An 18,029-nucleotide genomic window follows, 5' to 3' on the forward strand; every position below is an offset into this window, starting at 1 on the left:
TTTACTTTTGAGAGAGAAAGAGAATGACAGAGAGAGAGAATGAGAGGGGGGAGGGTCAGAGGGAGAAGCAGACTCCCCACCGAGCAGGGAGCCCGATGAGGGACTCAATCCCGGGACTGCAGGATCATGACCTGAGCCGAAGGCAGTCGCTTAACCAACTGAGCCACACAGGCGCCCCTCTTTTTATTTTTTTAATGCTTCACCAATAAGTTTGAGGCAAAACCAGTGTTGAGAGCTGCTCTTTTAAGAATTGGACTGATTAGTGAAGTTGATTTGGACTGGGGTAGGGGAAGTAGAGAGACCAAAATCAGGAAAACAACTAGAAGCATACTGCAATAATCCTGAAGATTTTAGTAAAGTTTTCTCAGGATCTACTAAATCCTGTCTTTTGATTTGCTAATGGATCACACAAAATTTAAAATTAAGACCCAGAGCTTCTTGGCTCCCATGATAGATTGTGGTGCTTTCATGTAGTTAAAACCCATCTAAGAGTTTGTTCCCTTTTCAAAAACATCCTGCCAATGAAATCACTTCACTATGAAACAGGGTGTCTCCTTAAGTGTTTCCACTGTGTTTGGTGAAATGCTATAGTATTTGAAAAGCACATGCCTCATTTTTCTCAAGTGAACACTGCCTGCCGAAACAAGGGACTCTAATGAAAAACTTGATGTGAAGAACAAATGGTGGGGCCACTCACAGCCTGCAGCGGAAGAAGCAGGTCATTCTTTTCCCTGATGAAGGAGAACTGCTTTGCTTTCAGTTCTTCCCTCTGAGACTCCGATTTCTCCAAGGTTTTTTGCAGTTGCACACACTCCTCCTTCAGAGCAGCTATCTCCTTTCCAATTCCAGCAGATTTAACAAGAGGCTTGATCTTGAAGAAGAGCCTCAACCAGGGCCAGGTCTTCACAGCCATGAAAACTCTTAGGTTCCACTAAAAGAAGTGCATCCCTAAATCAAGAGAGAATAAAGACAAACAAATTAACCCAGACAATAGGAGAGCCATTTTCCCAATTAAGATCCTTAAGAAGCATATCTTTTGAGGAGTCACTAAAATTTCTTATTAGTCTTCAAAGCGCTTCTACAGCTGGGCTCTCACTTGATTCTGGCAAAAGCCCTATGAGGGATTTCTGGGGCTAGCAATATTGTGGGCCAGATACCCCCAAAATATTCCCACTGCACACATCCTTTCAATGAGAGCTGAGCCTGAAAGAGGGTAAGAAAGAAAGAGGGAGCAGAAAACCTTAACGAAAAATCAATGTGTGTAGAGCTTGGCCATCTTCATGGAAGGAGGGATCTAGTCTTGGTATTGTAGGGATTTGTATGTTTATATCCACATGGATAAAGAGACAGGCTGAGACTTTCAAAGAACATCACCCTTCATGAAGATAAAAATTGAAAAAATTCACCACTGGCACAAAGTGATGTCAAAGAGAAGTACATCTGATTTGTTCTGGGCTCAGGGAAAAGAAAAAAATTCTACTCCAGGAGTTTTGTTTCGTTTCGTTTTGTTTTGTTTTGTTTTGTTTAATCATGGACCAGCACCACTGGAACATCTGAGGTTTAAATTATACTATCTGATCAGTGCAAATGTATATAAAAATTCAGCATCATCATTTTTTACGCTGGTAATAAATACCCTTTGGGCTTTTGGGAAAGGAAAATGCAAATGTGCACTGAAGAAAATACCCTAAAATCAAGCATCAGAGATTCTCTTAAAGTCCCTTTGAAGATGAGCTTATGCTTCAAAATTACAAAACATACAGAAAAAAAAATCAACCATCAGTGAGGGTGAGTAACTATAATAAAAAGTTTGATTAACCCCCCAAGAATTTCAAACAATTGAACAATCTGGTGGAGACCATAAAATAATTGTTAAAAATTCTTAAAGGCATAGAGGAAAGACTTGAAAAAACAAGAAAGAAATAAGCCATTATGATAAAAGGGCAGAAAGATTTGAAAGAGGACCAAATAAAATATCTAATACTGGAAAACATAGTCATTTAAATCAAACACTTAATAGAAGAATTAAGCAGCTGATTAGACAGATTGAAAAAAATTGTGAATTAATAGTAAGTCCAAAGCAAGTGGAAGGAAGGAAAGAATAAAGAAGGGATCAGAAACTAATAAACTAGAATAAAATACAAAATGAAAAAAGGTGATTTATTAGATAGTCTAAATAAACGTCTGACATAAATGATCAAGAAAAAGGAGAAGGCAGCAATAAACAATACTAGAAATAATATTTTAAGAATATAATAATCCAGGATTATGCTTTAGAAATATAATTATAGCTATGATAGAGATTAAAAATCATAATCTAGCAAATTGGAAAATTTAAAAGAAATGTATAATTTTTTTAAAGAAACTCATCTAAACTGATTCCAGAAGAAAGGAAAATCTCAGTAGGCCCACAACTGTTAAATAAATGGAATCAAAATTGTAAAATCTATCAAAAAACCCCATCACCAGATTTACGTGGTTTTATAGGCAAATTTTACCAACCATTCAAGGAACAGATAATCAAAATAAATTGTTTCATGTTTTGAAAAGAGGAAATATTCCCCACTTGTTTTATAATGTTAAGGTCATCTTGATCCAGGGTCAGATAATGTAGTAGGAGAAAAAAAATTACCAAACTTATTCATGAACAAGGTTGCAAAAATCCTCATGATAATACTATAACCAAACCCATCATTGTATGAAAAAGCTATTTCAAAAACAAAGTGGATTTAACATTTTAAGAAATCTATTAAGATAATTCAAGACACTTATAGGTCAATGGGAAAAAACTATGCAATTATTTCACCAGATGCAGAAAAATAATTTAACCATTTTCCTGATAAAATAGAATAAATGTCCTCCACACAATATATCATACCTACAAAAAGAAAAATTTACAGTCAACATCTTCTTAAAAGGGAAATGCTAGCTTTCCCCAAAGTCAGAAATATGACAAAGTTTGGCAAAAGTTTTTGAAGTCAAAAATACCACAAGTTGGCAACAATATAGAGCAATGGGACTTTTATACACTTCTAGTGAAGAGTAAATTGGAAAGCATTTTGGCAATATCTCATGAAGATGAAGTGGTGTGTAGGCCAAAATCTACTAATTCATACCCTAGAGAAAAGCTACTGAAAGTGCGGCCTCACCAGCTGTTACCCACAAACTCTCAGAGCATGAACCAGCATTGCCCTCAAGAAACTCCTGCATATGTGCAGGGGCAGACATTTACAAAAATGACACTACAGAGCTGTTCCAAATAGCAAAAAATTATAAATGAGTTAAATTTACTTGAGTTAGAAAACGGATAAATAAATCATGGTATATTTGTACAATGGAATACTATATAGCAGTTAAAATCCATAATCTAGCACTAGATTTATCAACGTTAATAAATTTCAAAAATAGTACTGAATATAAAGAACAAATTTCAGGATAATATATACAGAATATTATTTATGTGAAGACTGAAAACAGGCAAAGTCATGTAACCTTTTAAGATATCTGCCTATCTCCACAGGATTCAGATCAAGGCAGAAATAGATAAGGGGCTTCAACTGTATCTGTTAATTTATTTTTTTTAACGTTGTGAGCAACTACAGAAAAATATGTTAAAGGTATGAAAACATACCTTTATATGTTTTGTATATGAAACATGAATGAAACATGAAATGATGACACAAATTCAGGGTCTGGATCAAGGGAGAAATACACAAGGGGCTTCAATTTTGTAGATGTTTTTAAATTGTGAGCGATTATAGAGAAAATGTTAGGAACTGCTAAACTTTGATGATAAGCTCCCTGAGTGTGCATTAGAATATTTTCTGTAGTTTTTGTGTTTGAAATATTTTATAATAATTGTTTCAAGCCGGGGTGCCTGGGTGGCTCAGTCAGTTAAGCATCTGCCTTTAGCTCAGGTCATGATCCCAGGGTCCTGGTATCAAGCCCTGCATCGGGCTCCCTGCTCAGCCAGGAGCCTGCTTCTCCCTCTGCCCCATCCCCCCACGCCCCCTCCCCCTGCTCGGGCGCATACTCGTGCTCTCTCTCTCTCTCTCTCTCTGTCTGAAATAAATAAATAAAAATCTTTAAAAAATTAAAAAATTTAAAAACATTGTTTGAAGCCATTCTATGATTTAGAAGGAATGGATAGTAAAGACCTTATTTTACATGGGGCACCTGGGTGGCACAGCTGGTTAAGAGTTTGCCTTCGGCTCAAGTCATGATCTCCAGGTACTGGGATCAAGCCCTGTGTCAGGCTCCCTGCTTCTCCCTCTCCCTCTGCCTCTCCCCCTGCTTGTGCTCTTTGTCCCTCTCTCAAATGAATAAATAAAATTTTTTTAAAAGTCCTCATTTTACAGATGAAGGAAGCGAACTATATGGAAATTAAGAGTTTTACCCACATTTACCCACATGTAAATGTGGGTAAAAGTCTGTGGACCTCTTTCCAGAAGGTAAACTACACCGTAAAGACATGTCTTCTGATCCCCAAACTCCCATCAATTCCTATACCTTACTGAGCATGATATGAGTCACAGAAGATTCTTTAGGAAAGGTCTCTCTAATCCCTTTGATATCACCATGTAATGATCTTTTTCTTCTTCGGAAAAACAGAAGGAATTAACAGATCGTCAATTAAACAAGTTATTCCAAGATCTGTGGACCTCTCTCCAGAAGGTAAACTACACCGTAAAAAAAGTAAAAACAAAAACTGCAGAATCTCTTGCTCACGATCCCTTTGTTTAGAGATTTTGCTAGCTTGCTTTCCACAGTTCTCTTAAAGAATAGACAAAACCTACACCTTAGTGTGCAAATGTGGTGATAAATGTCCCTAGTGAACCTGCCTGAAATGAAATAAGAGAGTTAGGATTACATATCACCAAGAGTCACAGTTTCTGACCCAGGGGAGGTTATAAAGTGGTCGGAACACCTCCTCACTCTGCAGCAAATTTCCCTAGAGTTGGCTGTGGGATGCATGCAAACCTTTCCAGGTCTGCTCCTGTTATGAATTGTTGAGTCGCGCCACCCTCGGAGATCCAGACGTCCTTGACTATAAAGAATTCCTCCAAAGGGAAGCCCGGAAACAATACAAGAAATATCTAAATTATGCTTATACTCGGTTAGATAAAGCAATAAGAGCCCTTGGTGCTCTGTTTGGTGTTCCCAGGATTTAAAAATTTTAAGTAAAGTCCCAGCCTAAGCAGAGGTGGCAGCCCTTTACGCTGACCTATTACAAGATAGTGAGCTAAGGTCACATTGATTCAGGTATACCGCTCCTTTGGCAGTGGGGGTGTAGGGTAGGCATATCATACCCCTCTTCCAGAATCCTCTGGAACTTGATTCGCATCAGTTTGCCCCATACTCTGGCTTGGAACAATGTGAAGACTTTAGTCTCTCATCTCTCATTGCTTCCAGTTGTTCCAGAAGGCCAGCTTTTAAAAACACCTAAAAGAAATAAGTCAGATGCTAGTTCCACTCATAATGGGTATTCATTACATGTTTCCTGAATGACTGTATGAACAGCTGGTGTATTCATTGGTTGGTTGTCTTTCTTGTTAAGTTTTACTCAATGTGCAAAATGTACACTCTAGAAAGTTTGGTTTTAGAAATCTAAAGTTTGCAAAAATATTTTATTTAATCCTGTGGTTATTTTGGTTCCTTAAGAGCATAGACTGTTCTCCTTATCCGTTAATAATGTATAGGTTGTCGAGGGAACCTGGTTTAAATTTTTAGACCCAGCCAGGCAGTGCTCTGAAGTGCCAGATAGGGGTCTACAAACTTTTCTTTTCTTTTTAAGATTTTATTTATTTATTTGACAGAGAGAGACACAGCGAGAGAGGGAACACAAGCACGGGGAATGGGAGACGGAGAAGCAGGCTTCCCGCCAAGGCATCATGACCCAAGCCAAAGGCAGACGCTCAACTGACTGAGCCACCCAGGTGCCCCTACAAATTTTCTGTAAAAGACCAGACAGAAAATATTTGTGGGCTTTACAGATCACATACAATTTTCACAGATGTACAGAATCTTCATCTCCTCCTCTTCTTCTTCCTCCACCTTTTCCTTCTTTTTAAAAAACAACCATTTTAAAATGTCAAACCATTTTTAACTAATGGGCCATATTAAAAATAGGCTATGGAACTAGCCCTTAGGCCAAAGTTTGCTGCTCTCTTCTCTAGAGAAAGTGACTTTGTCTTAGGCAATAAAGAATTCACACAAATACTTTTTCAAGAACTATTAGTAATGGCCAAGATGAGGTGAGTGAGGGGTCAGGCACAAATTTGAAGGAAGCACTCACTTTTAGGGCTGTGTAAGTCAGTACTTACATAACCCTGATAATGAGTACCTTCTTAAACTTTGTGCCTTGGGAGGCTCTCTTGCCTTATGCTAGTCCTAGTCTAGATTAGTAGTATACAGCAAAAATAACTAAGCCCACAGGGAAACAAGGGACCAGTAGAGGAAATCAGCAGAAACAACAAACACCAGAAACAGATTCTCAGGTACTCAAAATGTGGCAGTCAAATAACATTTTATAATCATGCCCTATGGGTTCCTTTTTCTGTGAGCTTTTCACCCTAGGCCCTCCAATTCTCTTTCTAATAATTTGGTCCTTCTATGGATGTCAGTTAGGAACAACCTGATGTTGACTATCAAATCAAACCAAATCTACTAGAAGTTTCCCATAATATGTGGATCATATCAAAATCATCTAAGACAAAGCAGAATTTAGCAAACCACATTTAAGGAACTTAACTGTGGATTAAATTTTTGGATAGTGGGGTTGACCTTAACACTTTTAATTACTCATACAGTCTTTTAGAATTAATTCCCTAAAAGAGTACTTGTGGATGAATCTGTTTACACACAGAGAAGCAGTTCATTCCAGTAAGTTGATTTACCTTTCTCTAGCTCTGATGTCTATGCACATTTTTTAGCACACTAAGGTTGATTCAATATTTTATATCTTGGCACAAACTTACTTAGATGAATAATTATAAAAATGTAAATGTAGTCAAGACTGAGGTTTAAGAAGCACTGAGTTTTCTCTCAAATAGCGTTGAAGTCTCCACTTTCAACTGAGCTCTATTTGTGTTATTTGTGGTCACAAGAACTATAGAATGCCTTATCATTGCACTTTCATGGGTATTTTAAGATACACACTCTTCTTCCCACTCTTCTCCAAATGCATTCTTCCTAGTTTTCTGGTTACCTTAGTGATTCCAAAGTGGTACTGGATATGGTCTATCTCCAATGAGCCAAGTAATTCCTCAGCCGCTTTTCTGCTGCTTACAAACTTACTCTTTGGAAATGCCCTTGGGTTCAGAATGCAGTACCTAATTTAAAATAGATAAAGAATAAATCCTGGGGTCAGAGAGGTCATATGATTCAAATAAAGAATAATTTGAACAAGCGAGGTAAAGGAGGTACAGACTTGTACCTCTCCTATCAATATGTTCGATTTTCACAAAACTCTTGGCAAAAATAATGAGGATACAAGCAGTAATCCCTTACTTTGGCATATAGTTTGTACTCCTCATAGTACTTCAGAGACAACATCATTTGATTCTCTGCTCAATTAGGGAGGGGAGGAGAGATTGGGAAGCAAGGGGAGGGAAAGAGGCAGGCTTAAGTATCTCTATCGTACAGATAAGATAACTGAACGTCCAAGATTTCTTCACCCTGGTGGTGAGCTGGCAGAGAACTAGAAATAGGCTTCTTAATCCTGAGGCAGGTACTCTTTCTTCACTACCATACTTTGCTCAAATTTGCTTGATGACCTATAATTTATACTTTTGGGATTCAGCCAATAGGAAGCAGAAATATCTGACTCCTGCCACACACCCTGTTGGCTTCCGTTCTATCACAGGCTTGCTAGTACAGCAACAGCCTCCTTGGAAGGCAACTACGATTAAGTACATACAACATTTCAGAAATTCAATTCAGCCTCCATGTCTTTCTTCTGTATATATTTCTTCTATATGTGGGTCTATTATCCGTTAATAGAGATTTAAGGATATTACAGCTACAGGGATGTTGGATTTAAGAGGAAGTAATAATGGAACTCTGTCATCATATATCTCACCACCACCGAAACACATCGATCCGTAGTCTGGAGCTCATCAACCAAACAAACAACACATGCCTAAATACTCAGAAAGAGAGGAAAATAGAATGGGCTGCCTTGGGCTCCTCAGATCCTGTGATGTATTTTTTTTACCTTTGTTTAAAATCAGCATACAGCATTTGGTTCCGAAAACCTTCACAGCATATCCTGGTTCCTTCTAAGATACCATTACAATGCAGCTGCTGCAGAAGCAAGTAAGGGTCCAATACACCTGAAGAAAAAGGGTCGCTCTCAGTCTGTGTCCAAAAGAACTACTACTACCCAAGATCTTGTCCTAATTGGTGCATCTTGTGATTTAAAAAAAGTTTATTTTGGTGTTCTTTAATGTAATAGGTAATAGGAGTTCACTCACTCCCAGCCTGATGGCATTCACAGTACCCATCCTATCATGCAAGTCTCCAAAAAGGATTTGCCTGAAATTCCTTTAACACAGAATGAACCCTTTAATCCATGGTTTGTCAAATTTTATAAGCAAATACACCTAGAAGATGAAAAAGAATACATTTTTGTTAGGATTATAAATAGCTGGTATTACATCTTTTCTCTGGCTGAAAACCAGCTAGTGAGTGGTATAAGAACACAAAAGGGAACTGCCACCTCCAAGTAGAAAGGGGAAGGGATTACAAGAATGGGAGAATACAAAGAAAGAAGATGAGCACAGCCACAAAATTCTGTTTACTCTTTTGCCTTACAAAGGACTTGGTCACATCCCAGCCTACATTCTCTCCTTATTATCTTGACAGCACCTAAGTTTTGTTCTATAGCATAAGCATCATCTTATCACCTCCTCGTTTATCAGATGGAGCCCTACTAGAGCTGCAGCTGCAATCTGAGACAAGCCTTTGAAAAACCTTCCAAGGAGCCACTGTGTCTGGCTTTCCGCAAATCTTCTGGAAGAAGCCAAGTAGCGTTCTTCCTAACACAAAAGCCCTACAAGAGTATTATAAGAAAAACGGAAATGAGATGAATCTCTGCCTATGTACAGGGTCACAGAAATAAACTGTAAGCCATATACCCATATTCCTTTACTCCAATCCCTTTCATAGACAGAAACAGATGATCTATAAGAAGGAGAACAAGTGGAACTCTATGACCCCAAAAGATCAAAGATGCTCATTCCCTTTAAGTACATATGAAAAACTGTCTTGATTAGATCATGCAGCTTTTCTTAGGACTTTGTCTTATGACTTAAAAAAAAAAAATCAACTGCTGAAATCAGAGCTGACTTAATGGGAGACAACTCTAATAGGTAACAGAATTGCTCCAAAATAGAGGCAGCTAATTAGATTTCTTGCCAAATGGAAGCAGTGTCCCTAGATGCATCTAGAAACCCAGCTGATAAGAAACAATGAGGCAAAAACATACAGCGTCAATGAACATGAAGTGTTTGTGTTGCAAAAACCCAAACTGCAGCATCATTGTTTAGTATCACACTTTCCCAAAATAGGTCACAGGCTGTCAAGATTAGGGTCCTAATTACAGGAGGTTAATAAAAATGCACGATATTACAGAACCTCAGAAATTAGAATCAGCAGCATCTGGCTAGCTATATATTCCAAGGGTGATTAGTGCTCTGAAGACATAAGTGTGTATCATCTACACAACTTTGAAGCTGACAGCCTCTGACCAAGTTTTATGGAAGCCTGTAATGAAAGAAAGAGAGAGCATGAGAGGGGGGAGGGTCAGAGGCTTCCAAAAAGAAGTCTGAGAATCTTCAAACCCATGATGTATGGAAAACAGTCCATGTAGTTAATATCTGTAAAAACTTTGGTTTGGCAATTAAAAACAAAAAATAATTCACTACCACCCACCTACCACCATCTATTCATCAAAAAAGTGTCCAGTACAATAGCCAAGACATGCAAACAACCTAAGTGTTTAGAGACAGAAGAGTGGATAAAGAAGATGTATGTGTGTGTGTGTGCACACAGCCCCCCCCCCCACATACATATATACACAATGGAATATTATTCAGTCATAAAAAAGGAGAAAGTCCCACCATATGCAACAGCATGGATGGACCTTGAGGTCATTATGCTAAGAGAAATAGGCAGAGAAATACAAATACTGTATGATCTTGTTTATATGTGGAACCTAAAAACAAACATAGAAAAAGAGATTAGATTTGTGGATTTGAGGTTATCAGAAATAGGAGGTAGGGGAGGGAGGGGAAATTGGACCAAGGTGGTCACAAGGCACAGACTTCCAGTCATAAGATAAGTAAGTAGTAGGGATGCAATATACAACATGATGAGTATAATTAACACTGTTGTATGGTATACTTGAAAAGTTAAGCATCAAGATAATAAAGTTAAGAGAGTCAATCCTAAATTCTTATCACAAGGAAGAAAATTATCAGTGTGAGATAATGGATGTTTACTAAACTTGGTAATCATTTCACGATATATATATATAAGTCAAGTCATTATGCTGTATACCTTAAATTTATACTGTAGTGCTGTATGCCAATTATATCTCAATAAAACTGCTGTGGGGGGTGGGGGAAGAAACCTTAAAAAAAAAAAAAAAACTATCCACTGCTCAGAAGTATATAACTGGAGAGATGGGTGCTGCTAGGGAGGGGAAGATATTAGTATTGGCAAGGAAGGCTAGAGGGAGTTCTTAAAAATTAGAAATGGATTTAGGAACTGTTTTTATGGTCAATTTAGATAATTCAGACAAAATAATTTCCTTTATGCTGAAACATCTACCTTAATTCCTCCATCGATTATCTAATCCCTTTTATTGTACTTTGCCCTTGTAGACAATGGCATAGAAGCTCATCCAGGTTTTAGCATGAAATTCAAGGAGGAATTTAAATGGTAATATCAAGCATTCTAATGTTACCCAGTTGACTTGGCTTTGTGAATTCCTTCTGTGTGTCCACTCGAATCTCAATTCAAAAGCAATCTTGAGGTTCTGAAGACCTCACTTTTAAGTTACTTTCATTTTTCTATCTGAAATCTACCCTTATATAAAAGGAACTGGTAAATTTTCTTAAAAAGACATTCAACATATCTTGAATCAAATGTATTTCCTCCTATCACCTCCTCGTTTATCAGATGGAGCCCTACTAGAGCTGAAGCTGCAAAGAAGTCCAGTTCTTACCTAGCATTTTGTTCACATTGGGATTTAGGCATCTCACAAAATGAGGTACTGTTGATTTCAGCTTAGTCATCAATTTATTTAGGTTTTCCTTACATAGAGACCATAACAAACACAAAATCACTTTGCAAATCATTAAAAACACCAATCTACCTCACAATTGTCTCCAAGCCTATCAACTTAATCATAAAGTCAAGATGCATATCAACAATAAAATAATGAATTAAACATTCTTCTCTTACCAAACCATACATTATTTCTTTCCCATGGCAAGTCAATATTTATTTGACAGATGCAGTTCTGTTGTGAATCATATCTACCTGTTTTGAATTTGATAGCAATAATTTATGGCTGGGCAATCAAACGAATTGAACACATAAATTGTTTCTCAAGTTTTCTGTATGGAAAGTTTTTCTAAGGTCAGATTCTCTGGAAGCAGAATCTGAGTTGGGGATTCTGACTTGAGGGATTTACTTGAGAAGGAGGATAGGGTGGGGGAAGAAAAAAAGCAATGATATGGATTCAAAGCTGAATGTGATCCCTGCAGGAGCTCTGAGCACAAATGTACCAATTGCACCATAGTTGGTCCCTACCTTGAGGCAAGAAAAGAGTCAGAGTCTGGAGGGGTGAGTAAGGAGATAGTTTAGCTTCCCATTTGGCCAATGGCAATTCTGGGACCTGTGAGTTGTTATCAGCCACCATTCTCATCAGCTAGAAGATGGGTGTTGGGCTGATAGCGGGGATCTAGGTGGGGCACCAACAGCGTCCACTAAAGCCCATTAATATCAAGATAAACTTCAACTTTTCCAACTTGGTAACTTCAGATACATTTCCCTTATTTGAAGATGTGAAATTTCAAATAAGTAATAACATATGCATATTGTGAGGCAGTTAATATATGAATAGATGCAATTAAAAATTACTTCACGCAGAGATGCAACCGTTTGGAATGAAACTCCTCTCTTGTGTTTCTTCTCCCCAAACTGTAGAGCTAAAAAAAGAAGAAAAAAGCATTTAAAAAGCTCTTTTTTGTCACATTACCATACCCTGTTGATGAAAGTATAAATTCGTCAAGCTCTGGAAGCAATATGGCAATATCTACAAAAAGCTTTAAAAATATTTGTCTCAACACAAATGTCTATTTCTAGTGCTCTTCCTTAAGGAAATAGTCGGGCAACTGTGCAAAGATACTTGCTGTAGCATTGTTTAGTCACTGCAAAAAAAAAAAAAAAACTAAACTAAACAAAAATTAGTTATCAAAGCAAATGTCTATCAATAGGAGATTGACTAGTTAAATTATGAAAAAGTATGTATACAATGGAATACTGTGGCCTTTTAAAATGATGAGGAGGATCCATATAATTGACATGGAAAGATTCCTAGGAGTTATTTTAAGAGAAAAAGTAATGTTAAAAAAGTTCGTGTGTTATGATCCTGAGTACATATACGTGTTTCTCAGTGTAGTTGTATTATTAGTGACTATATACATAAAAAATATTGGGAGGAGCATATGCCAAAGTGTTAACAATTGCTATCACTCTGCATAGAATGATAGGGAGCTTTTATGTTTCTCTTTTTATTTTTCCATATTGTCTGTGCTTTTGACAACACTCGCACATCACTTTCATAATTTATAAAAAAAATCTATTTCCATTTTCTTGAAGCAAAAGGGTCTATGCTAAGCCAAATTGTTTTACAAACATTTGTGTGGTGCTAACTCACAAAGATGTACAACAACAATGGCGAAATTCCTAGGAAAAAATGGACCAGCTGTCAACCTGTAACACAAAATATTCTCTGCACCTGAGTAACACCTCTGCTGGGGCAGATGTCCTAAAGCTTAATCACTAACGTCCTACTGACATGCCTCAGGCCCTCCAAGTCAATCACTGGACCTCTTAGTACTTCAGTTTCTCCACCTATGAAAAGGGAATACTACTACCTTCCATTATTAATTTTTTTAAGAAATTATAATTCCGGTTTAAAGTACTTGGATTGCCCAGAAGAAAGTATGGTTATTATGGGTAATTTAATGTTTGGATGAGTGAGAAGCGTGGAGGCAAGTATTTTCAGGCGGTGCTTGAAAAATTACCAAAAAAGGGACATTCTGGACAATTATTCTTTTCTATTTCCTAAGGACACAGTAGACACCCTGAAGAGTTTGAAGATGATTCCCTGTCTGACTCTCTGCTTGAACTGCTGCCTGATCTCTTATGATCAGAGAATGACCCATCTGGGAGCCAAGGAGTCACTATCTAACCGACTGCTAAGGGGCACTTTAGAAGCCATTAGAATCAGGCAAATGCACTGCCTGAAGATTATCAGGGTCCAAATACAATAGCCTTCATTTCTCAACCTCCTCTTGAGGGAGACCAGCAGGATTTCAGGCCTGCTCCTGAATTATGTCATCGGTGCTGATGAAGCCAGAAAGCGCCAAATTCTCTCTCCTTTTCCTGACCATGTCAATCAGGAGTCCCAAATCAGCTTGCCTGGGCCAGGAGTTAACTTGAAGCTGGGCGTGAGATCACAGGACGGTGAAGAGGTTAGGAAATGAGAGTATACACCCCTTAAAGAAGAGCTGGTATACCTCGCCCCATTGTCACAAAGTTATCTGAACCCAGGCTGGCCAGATATTCTATTTTCCCACATTTTCCACTTTTTGAAAGAAAAAGGAAATCCAAAAATGTATGTGGAAACTTCTGATTTTTTTTAAACCCGTGTGGACCAAATGAAACATGTCTGAAGGCCAGGTTCTGCTCCGAGACTGCCAATCTGTGACTTTTGCTATGAATCATGAAAAGTTTCCCTCTGTAGCTAGCATTAGTCCCGTTGTGAGGCTGATGTTAGCCACATGGGCTCAGCATCTTCGAATCCTTTGTATCATGGTGCAGAAATCTGAATTATGCCCTAAATACATGTAGCCTGCACATCTCTCTGTTTTGTTTCTGGAAGACAGTGAGAGTGGTATAGGCACCAGGACAGGAAGCAGAAGTCCTGCTTCTTACCTTCCTTTGCATTTACTACTGTTAAATTAATTAAACAAGGAGGCCATTAGACTGATGTGGCTCTAATTCCATAGTGGCCTATAAGAGCAAGCCAAAATTTAAGCATGTAAATATCCCAGGGTTATAAAAATCAAAACACTAAGGACAACCAATCACAGTCAAGCAGGCTTTAAACTACAACCAATCAATAACTTCCTTACTTGCTTCCACCTTTTCTCTATAAAGTATCTCCCTGAGCTTCCGTCAGTGGAGCAGTCTTAAACCCTGAGGGCTTGACACTGCCCCCATTTGAATCAATTTTTGCTCATATAAATGCTTAAAATTTTTAACATGCTTCAGTTTATCCTTTAACAGATTTGTGAAATTGGGGATGCTCCTTAACTCTTCCCTAATTGCACCTGTAAGATAAGAAGACATTTCCCTCTATCTGCATCTGAAAGGGTCATGGCAGGGACTGAGTAAGATAATATATTTAAAAGTGCTTCGTAAATTACAAACTACTAAACAAGATTAGTTATTCGTTGGTCAATAAATATGTATGGAGGGCCTGCAAAACAGGTATTTGCTACATGCTTGAGGCTACAATTTAAAAAATCAGGCATAATCGCTGCCTTCATGAAGCTTATCATAACCCCAAATTACTATAACACAAAAGCACTGTGAAGGAGAAACCCAAGATACTTGGGGAATATAGATTAAAGAGAATTGTTATTTCCCCAAAATCATTTATCAAAATACGGTTTGCTGCTCCCACTTTGCAGTGGGGTTGAGTAGAAGCTAAAAGCAGACCGGAGCAGGCTCCTTGAAATACATCTGTCTTAGAGCACCGTTTCCCTGAAGAACTGCCAGCCCTGGGACAGAAGGCTAATAAGAGGGGATGACTCGGAGCACAGGGAGCAGACACAGATATCGCAGGAAAGAGGCAAGGGTTTTTGTAAGTGGTAAGGCAGCCATGGGTTCCATTCTGAGGCTAAAAAATTAGGGAAGACTGTTCAACTCACCACTGTCAATACGGATGTGATTTTCAAAAAGGTTTGCCAGGAGTCTGTTCAGATGACTTCTGCAATACAGCCACAACTGTTTCATTAAGAAGGTCTTTGTTCTTTTCAAGTCAGCCACTAATGTTATAAGGCACCTTTAGAAAGGCATGCAGTTCAGGTAACAAAAGAAGAGAGTGCATAAATTAACATAGCAAATTGTGAATTACTTTAAAAAAATCATAAATTGTATGGGTCCTTTAACTTTAAATTGGTTTGAGGTAACAGTACTGAATAATACTCCAGGAGTCCATTGTGTAACCCGAAGAGATTTTCAGGCTTTACCACTTTACGCTGTGGAAAGGAAGAGAAGGGGCGAGAAGGGAGAGGGATAGCTAGGGAAGGAGAGGGACAAAGAATTAAATGGTATTTCCAGCAGAAACAATTCACATCAGCTCTCCCTCGCTGGCAAGAATGGATGAAATAACCTAATTGTCTCTGACACACACTGAACGTTCAAAAAAATTAGCAATTATAATGATATTTTACTGTAAATATCATTATAATTAATATTCAAGGATATGAAAGAAGACAATTACAAGCATATCTGTGTACAGTTGGCAGGTCATTTTTAGGATGAAATATTATTTTATCCTTTATCAATTCTCTTTCTGTTTCATCCAGAATCACTGACTAGAAGCAGAAAAGCAGAAAAAAAGGGGCAACACACACACCCGTGGGGAAATGAGGAGAGGCATGGAGAGTCATTAGAAACCTTTGTCAGCCATAGTTTGGAGGCCATTACTTCACAGAGACTATTTCTTTATGAGAGAATTAAAAAAAAAAAAAAAAAACTTCAATAAAAAGATCAGTTGAAATCACTCATTCACACAATGTTAAGTTAAAAGGAAGGACAAATATGGAAAAACCCATGACTTTGATGATCTCCATGACTTTCTGAAGCTGACTTACTTTGAGTTGAGATGACAGAGTCTATTTTAAGATTTCTAACCTTTGTGCACATGGAATACTATTATAGGATGGGTATTTCATTTCCTAAGTGCTAAAAGGCTATGCCAACTTTTTTTCTGGAACTGAGATTTCTTTTGTTCATCTCTTCATTTAAGCTAAACTTTACTTATATATCATCTAGGGACTTTGACTGAATGCATTTGAAACAGAGTCAGGAGAATTCAGGGCTGAGGGTCTAGAGATAACTTACTGCTCCTGCATAATGGACAAGCTCAAAGTGAGCTTCATATCTCTTATTATCAGGCTTGGGCTTCTGGAAATAAACCGACTTCCCAAAATGGTTGTCAAAAAGTTTGGTCTTGAAAGTTACATCTGTAGCCTGAGGAAACACACATTCCTCTTTGAGGATGGAAAAGATACCCATTGGCTGTTGGAGATACATATGAACAGCAGATGAAAGAAAACACCAGGACACAATAGTTTCTATAAAGGCATGAGTGTAAACTCTTATTCCAGGAACCTAATCAGTTGACAAGGGGAAAGAAGATTCACTACATATAACTAGTCAATTGTCCATTCAACAAATATTTATTAAATACCTAGTAGGTGCTGGACACCTGTAGGAGCGGCCAGTGTAGCCATGAGCAGCATATACAAAGTGCCTGTCCTCAGAGTGATTACATTCTAATGGAGTAGAAAGACAAGAGTCAAGTAACCAAAAAATAAACAGTTTAGTTCCACATAAGTGTCCTGAAGAAATCATACAAAGTAAAGAAATAGAGATTGACTGGGGGACCAACTGGGAGCTATTTTAGTGGGAAAGTCAAGTAAAACCCTCTGACCTGAACCAGAAGAGCAAATCCGGAGATCTGTATACAAGTACTCTTGGCAGACAAATGATGAGTGCAAAGGCCCTGAGGCAGGAGCACACTTGGAAAGTCTGAGGTCCTGCCAGAGGCAAAAGTGGACAGAGCTAACGTAGTCAGATTGAGCGCGTGGTACAAGATGGAGTTAGAGAGGTAAGCAGTATTGGATCCCAAGGGCTGTCCAGGCCATGCTAAGACATTTGAATTTTAAGTGTGATGGGAGGTCTTTGTAGATTTTAACGGGAAGTGTTGTGATTTGATGTTCGCTTTGAAAGGATCATTTGTTTAGAGCAAAGTTGGCTAAGTAGAGCCTGTGGGCCAACTCCTGCCTGTGGCCTATATAAAAGAGCCAGTGAGCTAATAACAGTTTTTACATTTCTAAAGGGTTGCATAAACAAAACAACAAAAGAATATGTGGTAGAAACCCTGATGACCTCTGTCAGCAAATTTTTCTTTAAAGGGCATGTAGGAAATAGACTTTGCAGGCCACATGGTTCCCACCACAGTTCTGCCATCCACTCCGCCAGTTCAGGCCCCAAAGCAGCAAGTGGTGACATGTAAAAACAAGGAGTGTGACAATGTTATATTAAAACGGTATTTATAAAAACAGGCTGCAGGCTAGATTTGGCCCACAGAGCCATAGTTTGCTGACCCTTGGTCTGGATTAGTGATAGTGTTAGAGATGGTCAGAAGTCATCAAAATGTGATTTAGCTTGAAAGTAAAATGGGGTCACAACCTGCTGGTGGATAGAATGTGGGGTGCAAAAGAAAAAGAAAGACGACCAGGTTTTTGGCTTGAGCAAATGGGTAATGGATGCTGCCATTAACCAGTTTAAGGTACATACACATAGAGAAAGGTTTGGGGGAGGGGGAATCAAGGAAATCCAGGATTCTTATATTCGCATATCAATTTATATATTTGTATATTTATTAATCTACTCCACAGAATATTTTGCAGTGCCTTCTATGAGTAAGTCACTGT

At 38.2% G+C, this 18,029-nt stretch overlaps 1 protein-coding gene across 1 annotated transcript in view; it reads right to left on the reverse strand.

Annotated features, from left to right (window-relative positions):
* MYH15 (myosin heavy chain 15) overlaps positions 1-18,029 on the reverse strand; it is a 148,120-nt gene that overhangs the window by 83,777 nt on the left and 46,314 nt on the right. Inside the window, 11 exon segments of the mRNA XM_028110549.2 lie at positions 698-931; positions 4,510-4,597; positions 5,310-5,388; positions 5,391-5,442; positions 7,208-7,331; positions 8,216-8,333; positions 11,231-11,318; positions 12,151-12,218; positions 15,234-15,282; positions 15,284-15,367; positions 16,432-16,608. Of these exon segments, the coding sequence (XP_027966350.2) occupies positions 698-931; positions 4,510-4,597; positions 5,310-5,388; positions 5,391-5,442; positions 7,208-7,331; positions 8,216-8,333; positions 11,231-11,318; positions 12,151-12,218; positions 15,234-15,282; positions 15,284-15,367; positions 16,432-16,608 (1,161 nt within the window).

This window comes from Eumetopias jubatus, unplaced genomic scaffold (assembly GCF_037043125.1).
Source record: "Eumetopias jubatus isolate StellerSeaLion01/CBP00866 unplaced genomic scaffold, mEumJub1_p1.0 scaffold_1, whole genome shotgun sequence".
In the NCBI taxonomy this organism is placed as follows: domain Eukaryota; kingdom Metazoa; phylum Chordata; class Mammalia; order Carnivora; family Otariidae; genus Eumetopias; species Eumetopias jubatus.